General features: G+C 37.0%; 1 protein-coding gene across 4 annotated transcripts in view; it reads left to right on the plus strand.

Moving 5' to 3' along the window:
- BCKDHB (branched chain keto acid dehydrogenase E1 subunit beta) overlaps positions 1–20,547 on the plus strand; it is a 205,113-nt gene that overhangs the window by 44,912 nt on the left and 139,654 nt on the right. For all 4 annotated transcript variants that reach the window (XR_006298983.1, XR_006298982.1, XM_043591879.1 and 1 more), the window contains exons 4-7: positions 3,294–3,427; positions 3,672–3,827; positions 6,672–6,780; positions 20,132–20,229. Coding sequence is in view for 2 of the 4 variants with exons in the window: in XM_043591879.1 (XP_043447814.1) it covers positions 3,294–3,427; positions 3,672–3,827; positions 6,672–6,780; positions 20,132–20,229 (497 nt within the window). In the remaining 2 variants the exon portion in view is untranslated. The remainder of the gene's footprint in view (positions 1–3,293; positions 3,428–3,671; positions 3,828–6,671; positions 6,781–20,131; positions 20,230–20,547) is intronic.

A 20,547-nucleotide genomic window follows, 5' to 3' on the forward strand; every position in this document is an offset into this window, starting at 1 on the left:
GGAGAAAATAGGAACAGATTTTAGTTCACGTCATTGTAGCTGTTGTTAAATTAAGCTGTTTCCTCAGACCAAGCATGTTTTTGAGTAATGGTTCTGAGAAACTCAACTTTGCCACCTTCTAGCAGGAAAAAAAAAAAGGCTATATTTGCTGAGATGAAAAATACCTGAATCCAGGGAACTTGAAGCAGCAGGGAATAAATAAGAACACTGCATCTGGTTAAGGTGGCTCAGTTATTCCAGGGATGTGGATTCCACTGGAGGCACCTGGAATCTTTGTTCATTTTCTACTAATGAATTGTTCTTAGTTCAATGGAATTACAGATTTTCAGAAATGATCAAGCTTTTCTCAGTCAAATAGGGAACTGATGAGTGATAGAGGTCACAATTTCAGAAGATAGTCACAGATTGTGATGAGTATGAATCATGCTTTGAAGTCTCTGCAGCTGCTTTCAGAGTGCAAACTACAGGATGTGTCTGCCTGGCGTTTTCCAACACCTGCCCTCTTCATGGTTCATATTCAGAAGGCATGATTGAGCTGAGAGTGAATTCTGTGCACCAGGAAGAACTGGTATCCCTCGATTACAGAACTGAAATATGAATCCCTTATCTGTCCACAAACTTTGGGTTACCTGGCCAGACTTGTCATTACTTGTGTCCACCCAGCTCCCTGAAATGAGGATTTTTCATGAAATGCTGATATTGGCCAAGAGGTAGTGAAATTTCAAAGGAGAATTGAACGCTAGCAACATGTACCTTGTGGTTTCAATGGAAAGCGTGAAGTGTTTATCAAGCTTTTTAATTTGAAGAGTCTCAAACTCCAAACTCTGTGTTCTCCTTAGTGGGTAGAGCAAATCTGCTCACCTCTTTGCACTTCCAGCTGTTATCTGCTGGACTCTTGGAGTCTTCTGCAGCCATAGAGGTCAGCCAAAGATTTGAGCGGAGTTTATTTGCAGACTTTGGGGTGCTCCTATGTAGTGTTCTTCTTGTAGGGGCTTAGTCCCTCAATGTTCTGCCAGTGGTGGCCCTGGACCCAGTTCTCGGATATCTCGAGATAATAAAGACTGAGTCTGTCTTGTCTGAACCCTGGTAGTCCCCTGTCACAGAGAATGGGGAATCTCCTCAGGGGACAAGCCTTATAAATGTTGTTTGTCCACTGCTCTTCCTTTCTTTCAAAGGTTAAGCCCTCTTTGGTGTAGGCCTGCTTTTTGGCTCTCCAATGCCTTTAAGTAGTTATTTGTTATATGTTGTCCAGAGTTTATAATATATGTGGGAGGATTAGTCTGAAAAAAGCTACTCTAGGGGCGCCTGGGTGGCTCAGTTGGTTAAGTGTCTGACTCTTGGTTTCAGCTCAGGTCATGATCTCACGGTTCATGGGTTCAAGCCCTGCATTGGGCTCGGCAGTGTGGAACCTGCTCAGGATTCTCTCTTTCCCTGTCTCTCTGTCCCTCCCCCACTTGAGTGCATTCTCTCTCTCTCTCTCTCTCTCTCTCTCAAAATAAATAAATAAACTTAAAAAAGCTACTCTACCATTATTGAATTCAGAACCTCAATGAGTTGATACATAGTTTTTATCATTCATTTCAAAATACTTTATAATTTCCTTATAATTTCTTCTTTGAGCCACAAATACTTACACATATTTAAACTTTTTTTCCAACATAGGATTTTCTATTTCTTTCTGTTATTGACTTCCAGCTTAATGTCATCATGCTCAGGGAACACACCCTGTATGATTTTCTTCCTTCAAAGTTTCTTGAGGTTGGATTTATAGCCCAGTTTATGGTCAATGAATGTCAGTGTTGTGCTCACTCAGAAAGGGTTTGTATTCTTGGCTGTCAGGTGCAGTGTCCTGTTCATGTCAGGTCGTATTTGCTATTTGTATTCAAATCTTACCTAGTCCTGCCTTATATTTTGGTAAGCTTTTTCTGTCCGTTACTGAGATGGATACAGTACTATCTCCAGCCATAGTGGGAATTTATCTATTTTTCCTTTTCATTCTGTTAGTTTTCCCTATTTATTTGGAGCCCATGTTGTTTCATGAGTATAACTTTAGAATTACGTCCTCCTTGTGACTTGACCCCTTTAATAGTATGAATTTTCTGGCTTTATCTCTGGTAATGCCTTTTCCCTTTAAGACTACTTTGTCTGTGATTCCTGTGGTGACACCAACTTGTTTGGTTAGGATATTCATTGTTTGTTTTCTTTCTTCCTTTTTACTTAGGACTTTACTGTTACCTTTATTGTTTCAGTGTTTTCTTTTAAGTACTTGGGTTTTGCTTTCTTTTGTCCCAGAGTGACAACCTTTCTTTCAAGTGAAACACTAAGATTACTTATGGTTAATATAATTATGTTTTCATTTAAACTAGCTATCATGCTAGTTCTTTTCTCTCTTTTCTTTTTTTTTCTTTCTTTCTAACTTTTTTTTAACATTTATTTATTTTTGAGAGAGACAAAGCATAAGCAGTGGAGGGGCAGAGAGAGACAGAAACATAGAATCTGAAGCAGGCTCCACGCTCCAAACTGTCAGCGCAGGGCCCGATGTGGGGCTTAAACCCACAGACCGCGAGATCATGACCTGAGCCAAAGTCGGATGCTTAACTGACTGATCCACCCAGGCATCTCTCTCCTTCCTTCCTTCCTTCCTTCCTTCCTTCCTTCCTTCCTTCCTTCCTTCCTTCCTCCCTTCCTTCCTCCCTCCCTCTTTCTTTCTTTCTTTTTTTAAATTTTTTTCAACATTTTTTAAATTTATTTTTGGGACAGAGAGAGACAGAGCATGAACGGGGGAGGGGCAGAGAGAGAGGGAGACACAGAATCGGAAACAGGCTCCAGGCTCTGAGCCATCAGCCCAGAGCCTGATGCGGGGCTCGAACTCCCGGACCGCGAGATCGTGACCTGGCTGAAGTCGGACGCTTAACCGACTGCGCCACCCAGGCGCCCCTCTTTCTTTCTTTCTTAGAAGGTGCAAGTGAGCAAGGGGCAGACAGAGAGAGAGAGAGAAAGAGAGAGAGGGAGAGAGAAGTGGGGTGCACCTGATACAGTGTGGCTAGTGTTTTTACCCTAGGTGGGGCTTGGGCTCACGCAATGGGAGGCTTGAGCTCACAAAGTGTGAGATCATGACCTGAGCCAAAGTCAGAAAGTCAGATGCCTAATGACAGAGTCATCCAGGCACCTGGTAGTTATTTTCTACTTCCTTCACCTATTCTACGCTTTTTTTCTCCATCACCATTTACTCCCTGAATTTTCACTTGTATTGTGTATTACATTACTCTCATTTGTTATACTCTTTTTATTAGGAAAAGATAGAGTTTTCAACACCCCGTTGTGTGAACAAGGAATCGTTGGATTTGGAATTGGGATTGCAGTCACTGGGGCTACCGCCATTGCGGAAATTCAGTTTGCAGATTACATTTTCCCTGCTTTTGATCAGGTGGGAGGATTTCATTTTACTATAATTGAACATTTCCTAGACAGAGTTCGGGGAAGTATTGAAGTTTTGCCTCCACTTTCCCACCTCTGATCTTGGGAATTTTTTTGTTGTTGTTGTCTTAGAGCTAATGTGTTACAAGTTATTTTGTTATGGGCATATATTTAAAGATCTGATAAAATGGTTAAGGATATGGATGGGAATAAAGGACTCTTCATGACCCATCCTTCCTCTCTTCCCCCCTCAGATTGTTAATGAAGCTGCCAAGTACCGCTATCGCTCTGGAGATCTTTTTAATTGTGGAAGCCTCACCATCCGGGCCCCTTGGGGCTGCGTCGGCCATGGGGCTCTTTATCATTCTCAGAGTCCTGAAGCCTTTTTTGCTCACTGCCCAGGAATCAAGGTATCCTCATTTGTGTGCTACATTTGATCTCTGTTGGATAGTTCCATTTTGGTTCATTCCGTCAACTAATGTGCTTATCTAGAGGAAAGCAAACAGGATTTATGGAATTTATGTGAATTTTTGTTTTATTTTTAGAAAGAGAGTATTTATTTTAGATCAGCTATCCAATTCCCAGGTTTATGGAATATTCTTATTGAAGTAGCACTGGCTTAACCCTGACATTAATTTCACAGACTTCAAAGAATAAGACCATGAACATAGTTGGTTTATCCTCCCCCTCTTTCAAAGCTCTTTTTCTTTCTTTTTAAAAATTTTTTTTTTTCAACGTTTATTTATTTTTGGGACAGAGAGAGACAGAGCATGAACGGGGGAGGGGCAGAGAGAGAGGGAGACACAGAATCAGAAACAGGCTCCAGGTCTGAGCCATCAGCCCTGAGCCTGACGCGGGCCTCGAACTCACGGAGTGCGAGATCATGACCTGGCTGAAGTCGGACGCTTAACCGACTGCGCCACCCAGGCGCCCCAGCTCTGTTTCTTTCTAATGGGCCTTTCTCACTTAAGTGATTCTGGGTTAATTTTAATAAATCTGTTTAGTGCATGCATATTTGCCTGAAAGTCAGAGGGATAGGACTTTTGCTTCATTCTAAGACAAAACCTTTATTATCCAGATGTGTTTTCCAGTCCAGGTAAAGTAATACTTGATCAAACAAGGTTGAAGCATCTCTCTCTTCTTTTCTTTAAGTTTATTTTTATTTATTTTGAGAGAGATAGAAAGAGCAAGTGGGGGAGGGGCAGAGAGAAAGGGAGATAGAATACTGAGCAGGCTTTATGGGCTGACCGCCCAGAGCCCAATGTGGGGGTCGAACTCACAAATCGTGAATACATGACCTGAGCCACCCAGGTGCCCCAGTATGTCGTAATTTTTTCCATGATCTTTTCGATTTCTGTTTGCAAGAGCTTTCCAGGGAATCATGATAGAAACTCCTATGTCTACCTAGGGCTGTGTGTGAGTTTGTTAACATGAATTGGTTGTAAACATGTGTCTATTTTATTTTTATTTTTTCTACCAGAGCAAAGTCATAAAGGTTTTTTGTTTTTGTTTTTGTTTTTTCAATTGAGTAGAGGTTGCATAATTTTTCAATGTAAGCTAGAAGTGGTAGGTTGGGACAGAAGCCACATTTGAAGTAACAGGTATTTTTGTGCTCGAGCCGAACATTCATTCACATTTATAGTTTAAATGCTTACCCAGGATTTTTTAGAATAGATTTTTGTTTCTCGATCCCTACTTTCTTTGCTTCCCTCTTTTCTCTTTTCTTTTTAATACCAAATGAAAACAGTACAAAATGCTAAAAACACATGAAGAAAGCAGATGAAGAGAAACTAAAGTAGGAACATAAAGACATTGTGTATTATGGTAAGCAATGTGTTCTGTTTTACAGAAAATAGTGAGATTTGTGCTATCTTTTAAAATGTTTATTTATTTTTTTGAGAGAGAGAGAGAGAGAGGGAGAGAGACAGAATCCCAAGCAGGCTCCACACTGTCAGCGCAGAGCCCGACATGGGGCTTCATCTCACAAACTGTGAGATCATTGAGCCACCCAGGTGCCCCTGTGCTAGTTTTTCAAATCAGAATCCTTCTATTGAAAATAGTGTAAAATTGATTCTGAAAGCCAAATGTAGTTTGTTTCAAGGAATCTTAATTGAGTCTTTGAGATAAATTCAGATTTCTTTTAATAACTCTTCCTCTGTAACACTGGTATTTATGCAGTTATTGAACAGTCATTAAAAACTAGACATAAGTTTGTGATTGGGGACAAAGTGGTGTAGTAAGACCTCAGGCTCTGGTTTCAAAACTGTGGGAGAATCCCTGGGGTAGCAAAGAGTGTAACTTTGGCAGATTATTTGGTCTTTCTTTTAATCCTTTGTGTCTCTCTTTCTAAATTGAGGAAAATAATAGCAGCCTCCTCATGGGTTACTATGAACAGTAGTATCCACATGGAGTGCTTGGCCCATTTAACACATGTGCCACCTGCTGGTATCTTCTTCCTTGTCAGAGTTCTTCTCAAGAAGATCCTGGAGCCCTTTCCTTTTGACTGGAAGTGGGCAGTATCCACAGTTTTCTTTCAGCTTTGCAATGTAACTGGACATTCTATTGCCCAGATCATAAAGTCCAGTGGATTATTTTCCACTTAGGAAATGAAGACCCTATTATTCATGGGAAAGGAGGAGATTTTCATATATTAAAATTAGAGAAGAGTTACACTTGAAAGTATCAGCAGAGTATTAGAAGATACTGACTACTTTGCTTTTTGCAGATTCCTTTTATTATGTGTCTGCAAGTTTAGCTTTTTAAAAAAAATTTTTTTTAGTATTTATTTTTGAGAGAGAGAGAGAGACAGAGACAGAGAGAGAGACAGAGCCTGAACCAGGGAGGGGCAGAGAGAGAGGGAGATTCAGAATCCAAAGCAGGCTTCAGGCTCTGAGCTGTCAGCACAGAGCCCAGCACGGGGCTCCAGCTCATGAACTGTGAGATCATGACCTGAGCCCAAATTCGGATGCTTAACCGACTGAGCCACTCAGGTGCCCTGCAAGTTTAGATTTTTAAGAGAAGAACAATATCTTAGTTACCAGAATATGGTGAACATCTGATAAATACTCGTTTAACAGGTGGAATTTTTTTGGGGTGGGACAACATGTAAAATTTATAGTAAGTGGGAATTAGGCTAAAAATACAAGATTTCTATAATTAGTAACAATTAGTTGCTGAAATATCAACCCTTTATAAGTGAGTTTACTGGGCTACATTTTGTACTGAAATTGTCTTTAAAAAATCTGTTTTTGCAGGTGGTTGTACCCAGAAGCCCTTTCCAGGCCAAGGGACTTCTTTTGTCATGCATAGAGGATAAAAATCCTTGTATTTTTTTTGAACCTAAAATACTTTACAGGGCAGCAGGTAAAGGTTTCCTTTATTTGATAGTTGTGAATATCTTTATGTATTTTGTTTTACATAGCTCAAAAAAATTATAACTTTTTTATAAGCTTGATTTATATTTTCCTTATTTATAGAAGGTTCTGATTGCTCTCTTCTATACTTAGTTTGTCTTTCACTGTATATTTTATTTAACTTTAGGGAAAATGCATCTAGCTGTTTTATGTTTTGATTGTGGAAACAAAGAATCAATGTGAAATGTTAGTAAGAATATAGGGACTTATTTAGCTACATAGTAGATGCCTAGTAAACGTAGGTTGAATGGAAAAGTGAATGAGTGCATTGTGCCAAATAATATCTAATGTCTTTCCAGCTAAAGTGTCTTTATAGGTCTTTATCTAAATCAGAATACATTTGGTAGTGAAAGGGGCACTGTTAATGCTGTGACATCAGGTCAACACTGGAATGACTGTCTAAGGCAAACTGAGATGTTCAGTTACATTTCCTTAAGTTCAAAATCATAATCCTGTAACCACTCATCTGTCAGCTATAATGGAAATTACTTATCAGCTATAATGGAAATTTTAAATATCAAACTATTCTGTCTAAAGTATATATTTTAAACCTACCTGTAAGCAAATGACAAAGACCCAGTTACCAGCTTTACTTTTTTAAACTTGATCTTAAGCAAATGACAAAGAGGTATATTTTATTTTGAATTCAAAGGACATTGCTTTGGCAAATATTTCTTTTTCTTGAATAGTTAGGCCTAACATTTTTTATCATGATATGATTTGCATACAATAAAGTACACAGATATTAAGTGTTCAGTTTGGTAGATTTTTTGACATTCTTAGAAATCCAGGTAAAGACTGTGAAAACAAAATCTAGAACAGTTTCATTACTCTAGGAAGCTCCTTCTGCCTCTTCCTTGCCAATCTATTCTCTTTGCACCAAACTTAGCCAGTTGCTGATTCTGTCCCCAGAGATAAGTTACACGTTTTGAGGGCTCATGTAAATGAGTCATACCATATATATATATGGTATATATATATAGAGTATATATATATATATATATATATATATATATATATATATATACTATTTTGTTTTTGCCTTCTTTGCTCAACCTAATGTTTTGAGGTTCATTCATGTTATTGCTTGTATCATCAGTTTATGTCTTTTTCCTTGCTGAGTAGCATTTCTGTTGTATATATGTATGAATGTAATCACGATTTATCTATTCTCCTGTTGATGAACAAATGTCCATCACTGTTTTTAGTTTTTGCCTATTTTTTACAAAGCTGCTAGGGACATTCTTACACAGGTGCTTTATGAACATATTGTTTCCTTTCTTTTGGGTAATACACCAGGAATGAAATTGGTGTGTCACAAGGTAGATGTAGATTTAACTTTGTAAGAATCTACTGAAGAGTTTTTCAAAGTGGTCATGTCATTTTATACTTTCACTGGAAATGTTTCAGAGTTCCAGTGCTCTTAAGGTAAACATATTTTAAATGGAATCTTTTCATTTTTTAGGAACTCTGTTGTGATCTATATCTCATTATGGAATTAAAAATAGCATAAGAATTTAAAGTCTTGAGGTGGATAGGAAAACACTGATGGCATCACACCGAATAACTCTTTGCTGATTACTGTAGATACTCTATGGGTATTATACTTGTAAGGCCAACCAACTGTGCAAGCCAATCAACGAATGCAGAATTTTTCAGTACATATTTAATGAATGGAGTGAATAAGAAACTTGGAAAAGTAATATTCATTTTGCTGCAAATTTTGAAACCAAGATTCGTAAGGGAAATGTTTAATGTGACAGGATTCTAGCTAAGAGAAAGAGCTTGAGAAATTTTTTTATAGCCTGGGCCCTAGGAGAGATTATGAAAGACCCTGATGAGGAATAGGGTTCAAAAGTTTTTCAGAAGTTTCCCAGTGATTGATTATGTGCCATTTCAAGGACTTGAACTCTGAATCTTTTCTTGACCTCTAGGGGCTCAGTAAACAGAAAAACACAAGTTCTTTCACAGCTACAGAACTTCTCTGCAGAAGAGAGTAGGCGAGGAAAAAAGCTAGCCATCAAAATCTTTATATGGATGTTCTCTAGAGTTGATCCTTGGGTCAGCAGCGTAAGCATCCTGGGAGCTTATTAGAAATGCAAGTTATAAAATTAATGTCTCTGTAAAAATTTCAAGCATCAACAGAAAGTGAAAGTTCCTTTTCCCTACCCGTAACACCTTTTCTCAGACATTTTTGTGTGCATTTTTATTTGCATGCATATATGAATTTATAGAACACATTTACATATAAACAGTTATATAAGATCATACTATAGACATTGTTCTATAACTTACTTTTTGAGTCTTTTTCCATGTGTTTACATTTATACAAATCTGTGAATGTATAGAGCATATATAAACATATAATAAAAATAACATTATAACTATTCTGTAATTTGCTTTACTTACCAATATGGTAATTTATTTTGGATATATTTCAGTGTATACAATTTCAATGATTTAGCTGATTTTTAGTTCATAAATTATGGCACACTCAGAGGAATTTTATTCTTTCTCCTATTATGGAACTTTGAGTTATTTGTAAATTGTGCTTATTCTAAACAATGTTGAAGTAAACATCTCTGTTTTATTTATATGCATATATGTTTTATACACACAAACACACACACATGCACATGCACGGAAGGAAGAAATTACAAGCCTATGTTCTTTATTGTTTAAATTATAAAACCTATGTTTCTTAATTCCATTCTTGTTTTTGAAAAGTCTCATATATTCATTGATTAAGCCCTGAGTAATAAATGATTAAAGCCAGACACTGCACGTCTCTAAATGCAGTGGAAAAACTAGAAGGATAAGGTATATTGACACAGGTCCTGTGGGGAGACAGTTTACCTGTTTATGGCCTGAAAGCTAAGAATGAAAGCTGGAAATGTTTGCTAGGACATTTAACTTGAGAATACTAAGAATAAAAGTCTTGCATTTTTATTCTCTTGTATATCAGAATTTTGCTTGTTCTTGTATTTTTTTAAGACATCTTTTTCTGTATTCTGTCAACATAAAAATGTTAGTCTTCTTTGTTAGAAGTTCATCTTGAAATAACTGATCTCAACAGTTTGTTACCCTCTTGGAAATGTCATCATAGTATCTGTGCCCACAGACTAGATGTCATTGAGAGCAGCGTTTAACCTGTTATTTCTAAATTATAGTTTTAGTTTTTAGTCTTTTAATTAAATTTTTAGTTCTAAAGTCTTTGTTTAAGTAAGCAGAAAACATTAAAGCATTCTATTTCTGCTTTTTGCATCTTCAGTGTAATGATTCTTCTTCTCCAAGAACATGTTATCTCTATTTATTCTAACTTTTGTGTCCCCTGATAAATTGTGTAGATATTTTAATTAGGTTTGACACCTTTGTTGTTAGAGTTATTTTGAGATGCTTAGGGTCTTTTTTGCCTGTATGGTTGGGATATTTTTTTCCATTACATATTTCCAATAGGTTTTTATTACTGGTATATAGAAAAGGTATTGATTTTGTAGGTTAGTACTCCTTTTGGAGACCATTGCCAATTCCCTGGTAATATTTTAGTTAAGTATCTTAGGTTTTCTAGGAAAACCTTATCTCCTATAGCTAATGATACTTATAACTCTTTTTTTTTTTTTTAACGTTTATTTATTGAGACAGAGAGAGACAGAGCATGAACGGGGGAGGGGCAGAGAGAGAGGGAGACACAGAATCGGAAACAGGCTCCAGGCTCTGAGCCATCAGCCCAGAGCCCGACGCGGGGCTCGAACTCACGGACCGTGAGATCGTGACCTGGCTGAAGTCGGACGCTTAACCGACTGCGCCACCCAGGCGCCCCTATAACTCTTTTTTTTAATGAGACATGTATTTTTGTTGTTGTTGTCATTGTTATCACTACTATTATTATAAAGATGTCTTTTCCCTTTTTAACAGGGGCCCTGGTCAGTACTCCTTATCAAGTTAAGGAAATATCTCTTTGTTTTTAACTTAAAGTTCCCTTCTTCCCACGTCTCCCAAGGTGTTGAATTTTTTTTAAGGTTATTTATTTATTTTGAGAGAGAGAGAGAAAGAAAGTGAGTGGGGGAGGGGCAGAGAGGGAGAGAGAGAATCCCAAGCAGGCTCCATGCTGACAGTGCAGAGACCTACATGGGACTCAATCTCCCGAACCCTGAGCGAAAATCAAGAATTGGACGTTCTACCGACAGGGCCATCTAGGTGCCCCTCCAAGGTGTTGAATTTTACCAAATTCTTTCCAGATATCTGATGAGATGATTATCTGGTTTCTCTTCTTTGATCTCTTGATGAGGGTATATTTCATTAACCTATTTTCTGATGTTTCAATTCTTGTATTCCTGGGATAAATTCTACTTTATCAATGCATTGCTCTTTCAGCATATTGCTGGATTCAATTGAAGATTTTTTAAAAAGAGCTTTATGTTCATATGTAAAATTGCACCATAGTTTTCTCTATTTACATGTATGAATATAAGCATATATTTATGTGTCAAATTGGTCTATAGTTTATCATTCATTCAGAATCAGAAGTTACCCAAGTCTGGTTTCAGAATCAAAGTTGTTCCAGTCTTACAGGATGAACTGACATGCTTGCTTTTTCTGTGCTCCAGACTGGACTGAATAACTAGGAATGATCTATTCTATAAGGTTTAATATAATTTGCTTGTAAAACTCTCTGGTTCTTGTGAGTTTGGGGACACATCTTTGACTTTCTTTTGAGTATCTTTTATGGTTGTTGGACTACTACTTATTCTTGAGTAAATGTTGGTCATTTATATCTTTGTATAATGTATTTATTCCTTGGATTTTTAAACTTAGTAGTATAAAACTTTTCTTTCCTAGTATCATTTGATTAAATATATTAATGCATGTAAATTATTTATCATGCTTATCTGATAATTAATACTTGATAAATGTCGTGTACTAAAAGATGTTTCTGTATTATTTAAAAATCTCCAATGATTTATTTTAATATTAACGATCTTAAGCATAAACTTTATGCAGACTGTTGAGCCATGAGCACAACTCAGAGTATTTGAATTCAGGAGAGAGAGAAAGGTAAAGATTTCAGAGAACTTTAGCAGGAGAGGCCAGCCAACGTTCAGCCAGTTTCAGGAATAGCTGGTCCAAAATGGTTTTGTGAAGAGGGAGAGATTGATCTTGTGGTTTAGGATGTGTTGGTTGGGCAATTCAGTTTTCGCAAGAAGGTGGGGAAGAATAATTTCTGGGTCGGCGGTCATATCATGGCCACTCTAGGACATTTTTAATCCTTCAGGGACTCTTACAGATTATTTAGGATTATTTACGACATATGCTAGCTAGTTGGATGTGCATTGTATCATGTTAAATCAAACCAGTCTTCTACTTTTGATTATAGGCAGTTCTTAATATGTTTCTCAAAATGTGTGCAAAGGCAGATGTCTAAAAGTAAAATATGGACTTACGTGTGACAAAGTGTTCTTTATGAAGAAAGTTAAAATATAAAATTTCCAGTTAAACCTCACCATGTGCACATAGTTGTCAATGACATAGCATACAGACAGTAATATTAACAAGCCAAAACTGAATTGTTGATTAGCAGATGGGGTGTTTTTAGTTGATATTTTCATAGCTGATCTAAAGAATTTCAAATTAGGAATACAAGGCACACAAAAAGCTCTTTAGGAGTTTTCATGTTTAATGTATGTGAGTGTGCATTGAACAAAAAGTTAAAGATGTATAAATTACTTATACTTACAAGTTAGATAGTAAGCACTAAATTTTTAAGACCACTAGGGTTATATTTAGTAATTTTCACATACTTTTCACAAATAGAAATAAAGTGGTCAGGCTTATAAAAATTGCAGCTGGAAAAAGTTTTTTAATAACTTGAAATATTTATCAATTTTATCAATATTTTTTAGCATCCGTCAGTGTTGTATTTGAATTTATGGATTCTACCTAATTTATCTTTTTTATCTCTAATATTGAATATAACTCGGGATTATGAAGTGACTATTAAGTAAATGATATTTGACTTAAGCCACTAGACTACAAATCATAGTTTCTGGCTGTGTAAGTATGCCTGGAGTCCTTCATAATTAGGTAGTTTTAATCCATAATTTGATATGAGGGGATTTATATGAAAGAAAAAGAAAGATATGAAGGAGTGACACACAGCACAACACACAGAGACCAACACAGGGTGATATGTATGTGGAGAGTTTAAAGAATATTTGCTTTATTGAATATAAGGCCCATTTAATGTCTAAAAATTTAATTTGAGAAAATGAGGGTGAATTGCTGGAGGTCAATGAGAAATCTAGATTTAAATCTTGATTGGTTTCAGGGAAAATAACATTTATTTATTTATTTATTTATTTATTTATTTATTTATTTATTTAAAGTGTTTATTTATTTATTTTGAGAAAGAGAGCAAGCACGAGTTGGGGAGGGGCAGAGAGAGGAAGAGAGAGAATCCTAAGCAGGTTCTGCCCTGGCAGTGCAGAGCCCAACATGGGGCTCAGACTCACAAACCACGAGATCATGACCTGAGCCAAAATCCAGTGGGATGCTTAAACATCTGAGCCACCCAGGCGCCCCAGCAATAATTTATTAAGATTATGTTTTCAGGGTGCCTGGGCGGCTCAGTTGGTTGAGTGTATGACTCTTGGTTTTGGCTCAGGTCATGATCTCACCATTGTAGGATTGAGCCCCAGAATCTAAAGCAGGCTCTGCACTGTCAGTGCAGCTCTAAACTCACTCGCAGCGCAGATCTAACTATTTGTGAGATCACGTGACCTGAGTCAAAGTCAGGTGCTTAAGGGACTGAGCCACCCAGGCATCTCCAGAGTCTCCACTTATTGTTGTCTCCTTAGTCTCCTTTGTTTTGGGATAGACCATTCCTTTGTCTTTTTTGTCAGTTATGACCTTCACATTTGGTAGAATGTCCTTCAATCAGTTTGTCTGATGTTTCCTCATGATTAAGTTCAGGTTATGTAGATATTTGGGCAAGGATACCCCTGAAGTGATGCTGTGCCCTTCTCAGAGCATCACGTTGTGATAACACATGATGGTGTTCTCAGCTTGCTTGTTTTGACTTTTCTGTTATTTGTATATACTACCCTACTGCTTAGAATGCCAACCTTTTGCTTTTGTGCATCTGATTATATTCATTCTTCAGGATCTATCTTTTTTTGTGGTTTTGTCTATTTGCTCTAGTTCATCTGCTTTCTCACTTTTCTGCAATCTTTTTACTCTAGTTCTCCGTAAGACCTTGACATGCTTATGGTGTGAAGACCTATGTTATCATGTGGCTGTGATCTTCAATCACTGTCCCTTCTAAGAGACTTCTCTGGCTTACTCCCTTGATATTGAGACTTACTGTATCAGTCTATGCTGTCCACACATGCTCCCAATAATCACTACCGGTTAAAATAGTATGAAAAGTTTAGTACTTAATTATTCTTTATTAAAAGTTAATTTTGTCTTTTAATTAGATAGTGATATTATGACAACTATTATAAGGACAGCTCATATTGACAAATAATATTGGTAACAGTATATTGATTTGGTCTTACTCATATAGACTGTTAATCTTTAGATTTTCAGTATTTTGAGGTGAAGAGATGATGGGAAAATTGGGGAATAATTTAAAAGTAATTACTACAATTACTATAATTACTATAGTAATTACTATAATTACTACAATTATACCAAAAAAATTCACTTAGTTTTCTTGTTCATATATTTTCTTATCTTTAACATCAGTGTTAGGAGGAGTTGTTGGTATGGAAGTGAAAACTGTTAAAAGTGTGATCATAATTAGTAGCCTCACCTGAAAGATTATTTGGAAAAATAATAATTATAATACAGAGATACTGGTTGATGGTTAAATATCAGTTTTATACAGCAAATGATAATAGTAGTAAGAATAACCGTTCCTAGAATGAAAAGTTTATAGTTTTAATGACTATAACAATGACATTGAATTATTTCAAATGTAAAACTGTCTTCTTCCTAAGAACTGAAATGATGACCACAGTGATTAACTTAATATGTCCTCATTCTGTCCTTATGACATGGTCGACAGACAAATGCTGCTTTCCACAGTTTACAGATGGGATACTGGGGCATAAAAGTACTACAATGCTTTGTAAGAGATCACCAATTTAGTTAGATGCACAGAAGGGTTGGGAATTGGGTTCTTGGTTGGGTGAATTTTCCCACCCTCTCCCATTAGACTGTAAATTCTGACAAATTCCGTAGACTTTCTCAGGTATGAAGACTTCCAATATGTTGTTAGTAATCAGGCAGCATTGAAGTAACATTTTAGAAATATACTCTATTTCTTTTTAAGAAGAACATTTATGTTTTATCACTGCGTCATGTATAATGCAACATGAATAAAGCCCTACTGACTTTCACATTTGTGAGGAAACTAGCATTACTGCAGATTAGTGCCAGGGCAGAGAAATGACCCTATTATCTCTGTAATGGTAATATTGTGCCTCACAGGGAAACTTGCATCATTAAGAGTGAGTTATTATTTCTTGCAGACACTTTCTGCATGTGTTATTAATATATGAAGCCAGAAGGAATTGAAAAGGTTTTCCTGGGGACTTTGGTATATAATTTAAAGCTTTCCCCTTTACCTGAAACAGCACATAAATGTGTGTTGACTGGTGTTTGTAGATGCACACACACACACACACACACACACACACACACAACTTCACACCTCCATTTCTTTGTACACATCTTTGCTTTCTACATAGAATTCCCTCTGTATTTTGCCATCATCTCCAAGACCCCTGTCAATTGTGCCCTCCATGGTGGTACTGCTTCCTTGATCCTTACAACCAGGTTGTTGCTTCCCTCTGTATTCCTAGAACAATTTATCCCTACCACTGTCTCATGTTTTTGTTTGATGATTGTGTCTTCCCATCTTTATACCTCCCAGTTGAGTATGTGCTTGTCAAAGACAGGGACTGCCTCTTTTAATTTCATATTCCAGTATGCTGTGTGATACCTGTATATATTGGCTATACAATAACTATTAAATGAATAAAGATATATAATACATAGTATATACATTTATATACAGCCTTATTTTAAAAATGTGTTTAAGATGACAAAACAAATTACAAGAAAATTAGAAGGAAGGAAGTGGGAGGATGAGGAAAAAAAATTGGGGTGGGCATGAGCTAATTCATGCCATGAGCCTGTAAGTATATATGTAATGTGACTGTAAGTGCATTTGCAATTACAAAGGAAACATATATGGAATTTACAATGTATGTTTTAAAAATCTGATATTTGAGCAAAAAACTGCATTTTTTAATTTTGGTTTCAGAGTTCTTATTTTTCTGGGTCACACATTTTTGTTAATATACATCTGATATTGAAGGGTTTGTCTGGAATATTCATTAGTGCTATGATTTGAATGTAATCAGCATTTGGTGAAATGGAATGGTCTCATTTGGTACCACTGCTATGAAAACAGGATTCTGTAATATGACTGTTTAGGGGCTCTTCAGTTCTTGAAGTTTTCTGCTGTAACTCCTCTTACCTGTTCTCTTTCAAAAATCACATAGTCGGGGCGCCTGGGTGGCGCAGTCGGTTAAGCGTCCGACTTCAGCCAGGTCACGATCTCGCGGTCCGGGAGTTCGAGCCCCGCGTCAGGCTCTGGGCTGATGGCTCGGAGCCTGGAGCCTGTTTCCGATTCTGTGTCTCCCTCTCTCTCTGCCCCTCCCCCGTTCATGCTCTGTCTCTCTCTGTCCCCAAAATAAATAAACGTTGAAAAAATCACATAGTCATGGGGTAGGAATGCAAGAATGCTTATTTGTAATAATAGCCTTCTCTTGGAGTATCTTTTACATTGGGGTAGCTAAGGTACTTGTGAGTTACGGCTTACCCTCTAAGTGACCTGTGTGCCACGTTTAAATAAACAAACATATTAAAATTGTATTCTTATTCTCCTGCTCTCAGGATTAAATTTATGTGACTCTAGTAGATTTTTTGGTTGTTATTAATATGAGGCTCTTCTTGAATATAATTCCCTGCACGATTTTGTTGATGGAGAGCAATGCCTTGTTTGCCATCTCATTCCTTAATTAAGTGTTAAAGTAATGAGGTCTTATTATGCTGGGTAATTTATTTAATACAATGAAGCAGTTAGTCACTCACTGGCAATTTCTCAGAGGAAGTGGGCCAAGATGCTAACCCACTTCTTTTAGTGTGCCAGCCATTAGAATTGTGCATTCCAGGGATTTGCTAATCAGCTGGCAACTGATATAAAAGGCGGGAAAGACGGGACTCTTGAATGACAGCCACTGACTCACTGAAAAGACAGTGTGTGTACTGGCTTCAAGCCTTGTCTATTGATGCAGATCTTGCTGCCCTAGGAAAGACTACTTGATGATGACAAAGAGCCTATGGTGCTACCTTTCACAAGTTTGCTGGATATCATCAGCAAACTACCATCACTTTGGTTTAGCAACTGAGAACTGCTAAGTAGAATATACTACTCCAGTTGAATGTTTGTCTTCCTTCTGTGTGTTCCTTTATCCAGCCATATATCTGTTGGTTCATCTGTCCATCAAATACTGGATTTAAGCTGTCAATAAATGGGCTGGAATTAACCTCTGAAAGCACTGTTTAGAATTGAGGTTGGCAAACTTTTTCTATAAAGGAAGAGGTAGTAAGAATTTTAGCCAATAGGCCATGCTATCTTTTGTAACTACTCAATTCTGCTGTTGTAGGTTAAAAACAGCCATAGATAATATATAAATGAATGGATGTGGCTGTATTCCAGTAAAATATTGTTTATAAAAATTGACTTGCCTACTCCTGGTGTGGATGGAAGTATCTGGCTCAACATAATTTCTGTGCTACACAAGAACTTTTAAAGAAATGCTTTTAATTCTTATGAGTTTAAAAAAAAATTTTAACGTTTATTTATTTTTCAGAAAGATGGACAGAGCATGAGCAGGGGAGAGGCAGAGAGAGGGGTAGACACAGAATCTGAAGCAGGTTCCAGGCTCTGAGCTGTCAGCACAGAGCCCCATGCAGGGGCTTGAACTCACGAACTGTGAGCCAAAGTTAGATGCTTAACCAACTGAGCCATCCAGGCGTCCCTGCTTATGAGTTTTCTAACACAGCTTGTGTCTCATGTTTGTTAGTTAGCTTAATTGTCATCTGCTTTGAGTAGTTTTGTGGATTTTAGTGTATAGTTTAAATGTATTGGTGATTTTAAAAATATTCATTTCTTTCTCTGGCATTGATTATAGAAATGTTATTGGATTGGAAATATAAAAAAAGAAAAGAAAAAACTTTCCACATCACCGAGAATAGTACCATTAAATTTGATAGTATTTATTTATTTATTTATTTATTTTTGGTAGACAGCGAGAGACAGAGCACAAGTGGGGGAGGGGCAGAGACAGGAGGAGACACAGAATCTGAAGCAGGATCCAGGCCCTGAGCTGTCAGCACAGAGCCCCTAAATTTGGTAGTTTTTTAAAAATCATTTATAAGTAAAATCTATATTTTTGACATGAAAACATGGCCAAGATATGTTGCCATGTGAAAAAATAGTGAGATGATAGAAGACTTCTGAACAGGGTGTACAATGTGATTCTATATGTGGAAAAAAAGATTCACATGTGTTGATAAGTGTGCATACTTGACTATTACAAATATCTGAAAAGACACTGAATCAGTCATGGTTCTTAACTTTCAAGCCGAGATCAACTCTGGCCAATATAAAAGCAGAAAAGATTTATTGAAGGATAATGGATAGCTGAGATATCTTTGCAATGCCTAAGAGCCAGGCTTAGAGGCCATATGTCTAAAGCAATACCCAAAATTCCACCGCATAACTGGTTTTGCAAAGATGCCCCAGCACCTATTGGTGGATGTGGAACTGCAGTCTTGAATATTGATACCACTGAATCTGAATGCTGGATCTGCCTCCACTGTTACCTGTACTCTAGGATGAGTTCTGGGTACTTTCTGCTCTTCTGTGTCATCAGCTTCCATTTCAGAGTCTGCCTTTGATTGGCAGAGCCCACATGTTGTGCCCTAGCTGCATGGGAAGCTGGGAAAGTGCATATGTGGACCTTACTTCTGTAGTGGATAAAGTGCCTTGCCTCATCAGATGGGGCATTTCCCCAATTTAGGAAGAGGATTAAGAAGCGTGGATGACAGAAAGAATGAAAGCTGTCCCTGCAGACACCCAGGAAGTTGTTGGTATTGATTACTTCTGGGCAGTGGAGTTGGAAGAACTAACTGGGGCTCAGAGGGAACCTTTTTTTTTTTTTTTTCTACTCTTCTTTGCTCTTTGAATTTAAGAAAAAAAAAAAGATTAAAACAACAATGATAAAAGATTATGGGGAAAGTCAACAAAAGGGAACTATTTTTCCCCACCACTTCTGCTGTTTCACTGCTCTCACATGGAATTCAAGACGGCTTCCTAGCCTAACGGGGCAATTCCATCAACTTCCTACTCAATTTCATTTAAAAATTCACCTCATGATTTCCTCTTGAATTCAGTCAACTCTATATTGCTTGTGTTTGGTTGGGCAGAAATAATCATGAAATAGTTTTCTCTGGGATGCCAGTGGCTTATGCTTCCTTTAGCCCGGTAGAGCTGCTTTAGCATATCTCTTCGAGATCTACAGGATTCAGCTCTGAAAATTAGGGTGTTGTCGGCTGCCATAATGGATGAAGTGTTCATAGATGTAAGGCGCAAAAATAAAATATGCTTAAATATTTGGCCCTACTATGTATGTTTCATTTTTCAAACCCCCATAAATTTGCTCCTTGATAGAAAACTTGTCTGAGAACTTATTTCAGTCTGATCAAGTTTTAGCAGACATGTTAACATTTTTTTTAGAACGGTTTTAGATTTACAGAAAAGGTGTGGAGATAGTACAGGAGAGTTCCTATATACACCACATGTAGTTTTCTGTATTATTAACGTCTCCTATTAGTATGGCATATTTATTACAGTTGACACATATATTGACACATTGTTGACCAAAGCCCTAACTTTAAGTAAGATTTGATTAGTTTTTATCCAAAGTCCTTCTTCTGTTACAGGGTAGCTGATATATTTTATACATTTACATTGTACTTTTTCATATGTGTAGTGATGTCATGGAGCCATATAATAAATGCTATTTCTGTTTTAAATAACTTAGGGAATTTGGGGGAAGAGTAAAATAAAGCTTTGCCACAATGAAATTCTTATATTCTCTTATGCACAAGTGCCCCATGAAAACAAAATAACTTTTTATTTTTTTCCCCCGTTACATATTCAGTTGAACAGGTTCCTGTAGAACCATACCACATCCCCCTGTCCCAGGCTGAAGTCATACAGGAAGGGAGTGATGTTACTCTAGTTGCCTGGGGCACTCAGGTCAGTAACATTTATAAGAACCAATAATGTCCATATTGTGCTTGGAAGCTCTCATTTTTAATCCTGATACTATAAAAATTTAAAGTGTTTTTCTTCTGTCTCAAATTTTAGTCTTGCTTGTGCTACATCTGTATTTGGTATTGATTTCTGGTTGAAAGTGAGATGCCTATTCAGTTATATTAAAATATATATGAATGTGGTAAAACCATTAAAATCTGTTGAGTTTATGCAAATGGATTCATTCAAAACTGTTTCTTTTGAGGCACATATTATACATCACTCACTCTGGCTTCTGCACTTGACCTGGTGTCTTTTTCA

Source organism: Prionailurus bengalensis, chromosome B2, assembly GCF_016509475.1.
Source record: "Prionailurus bengalensis isolate Pbe53 chromosome B2, Fcat_Pben_1.1_paternal_pri, whole genome shotgun sequence".
Lineage (NCBI taxonomy): Eukaryota > Metazoa > Chordata > Mammalia > Carnivora > Felidae > Prionailurus > Prionailurus bengalensis.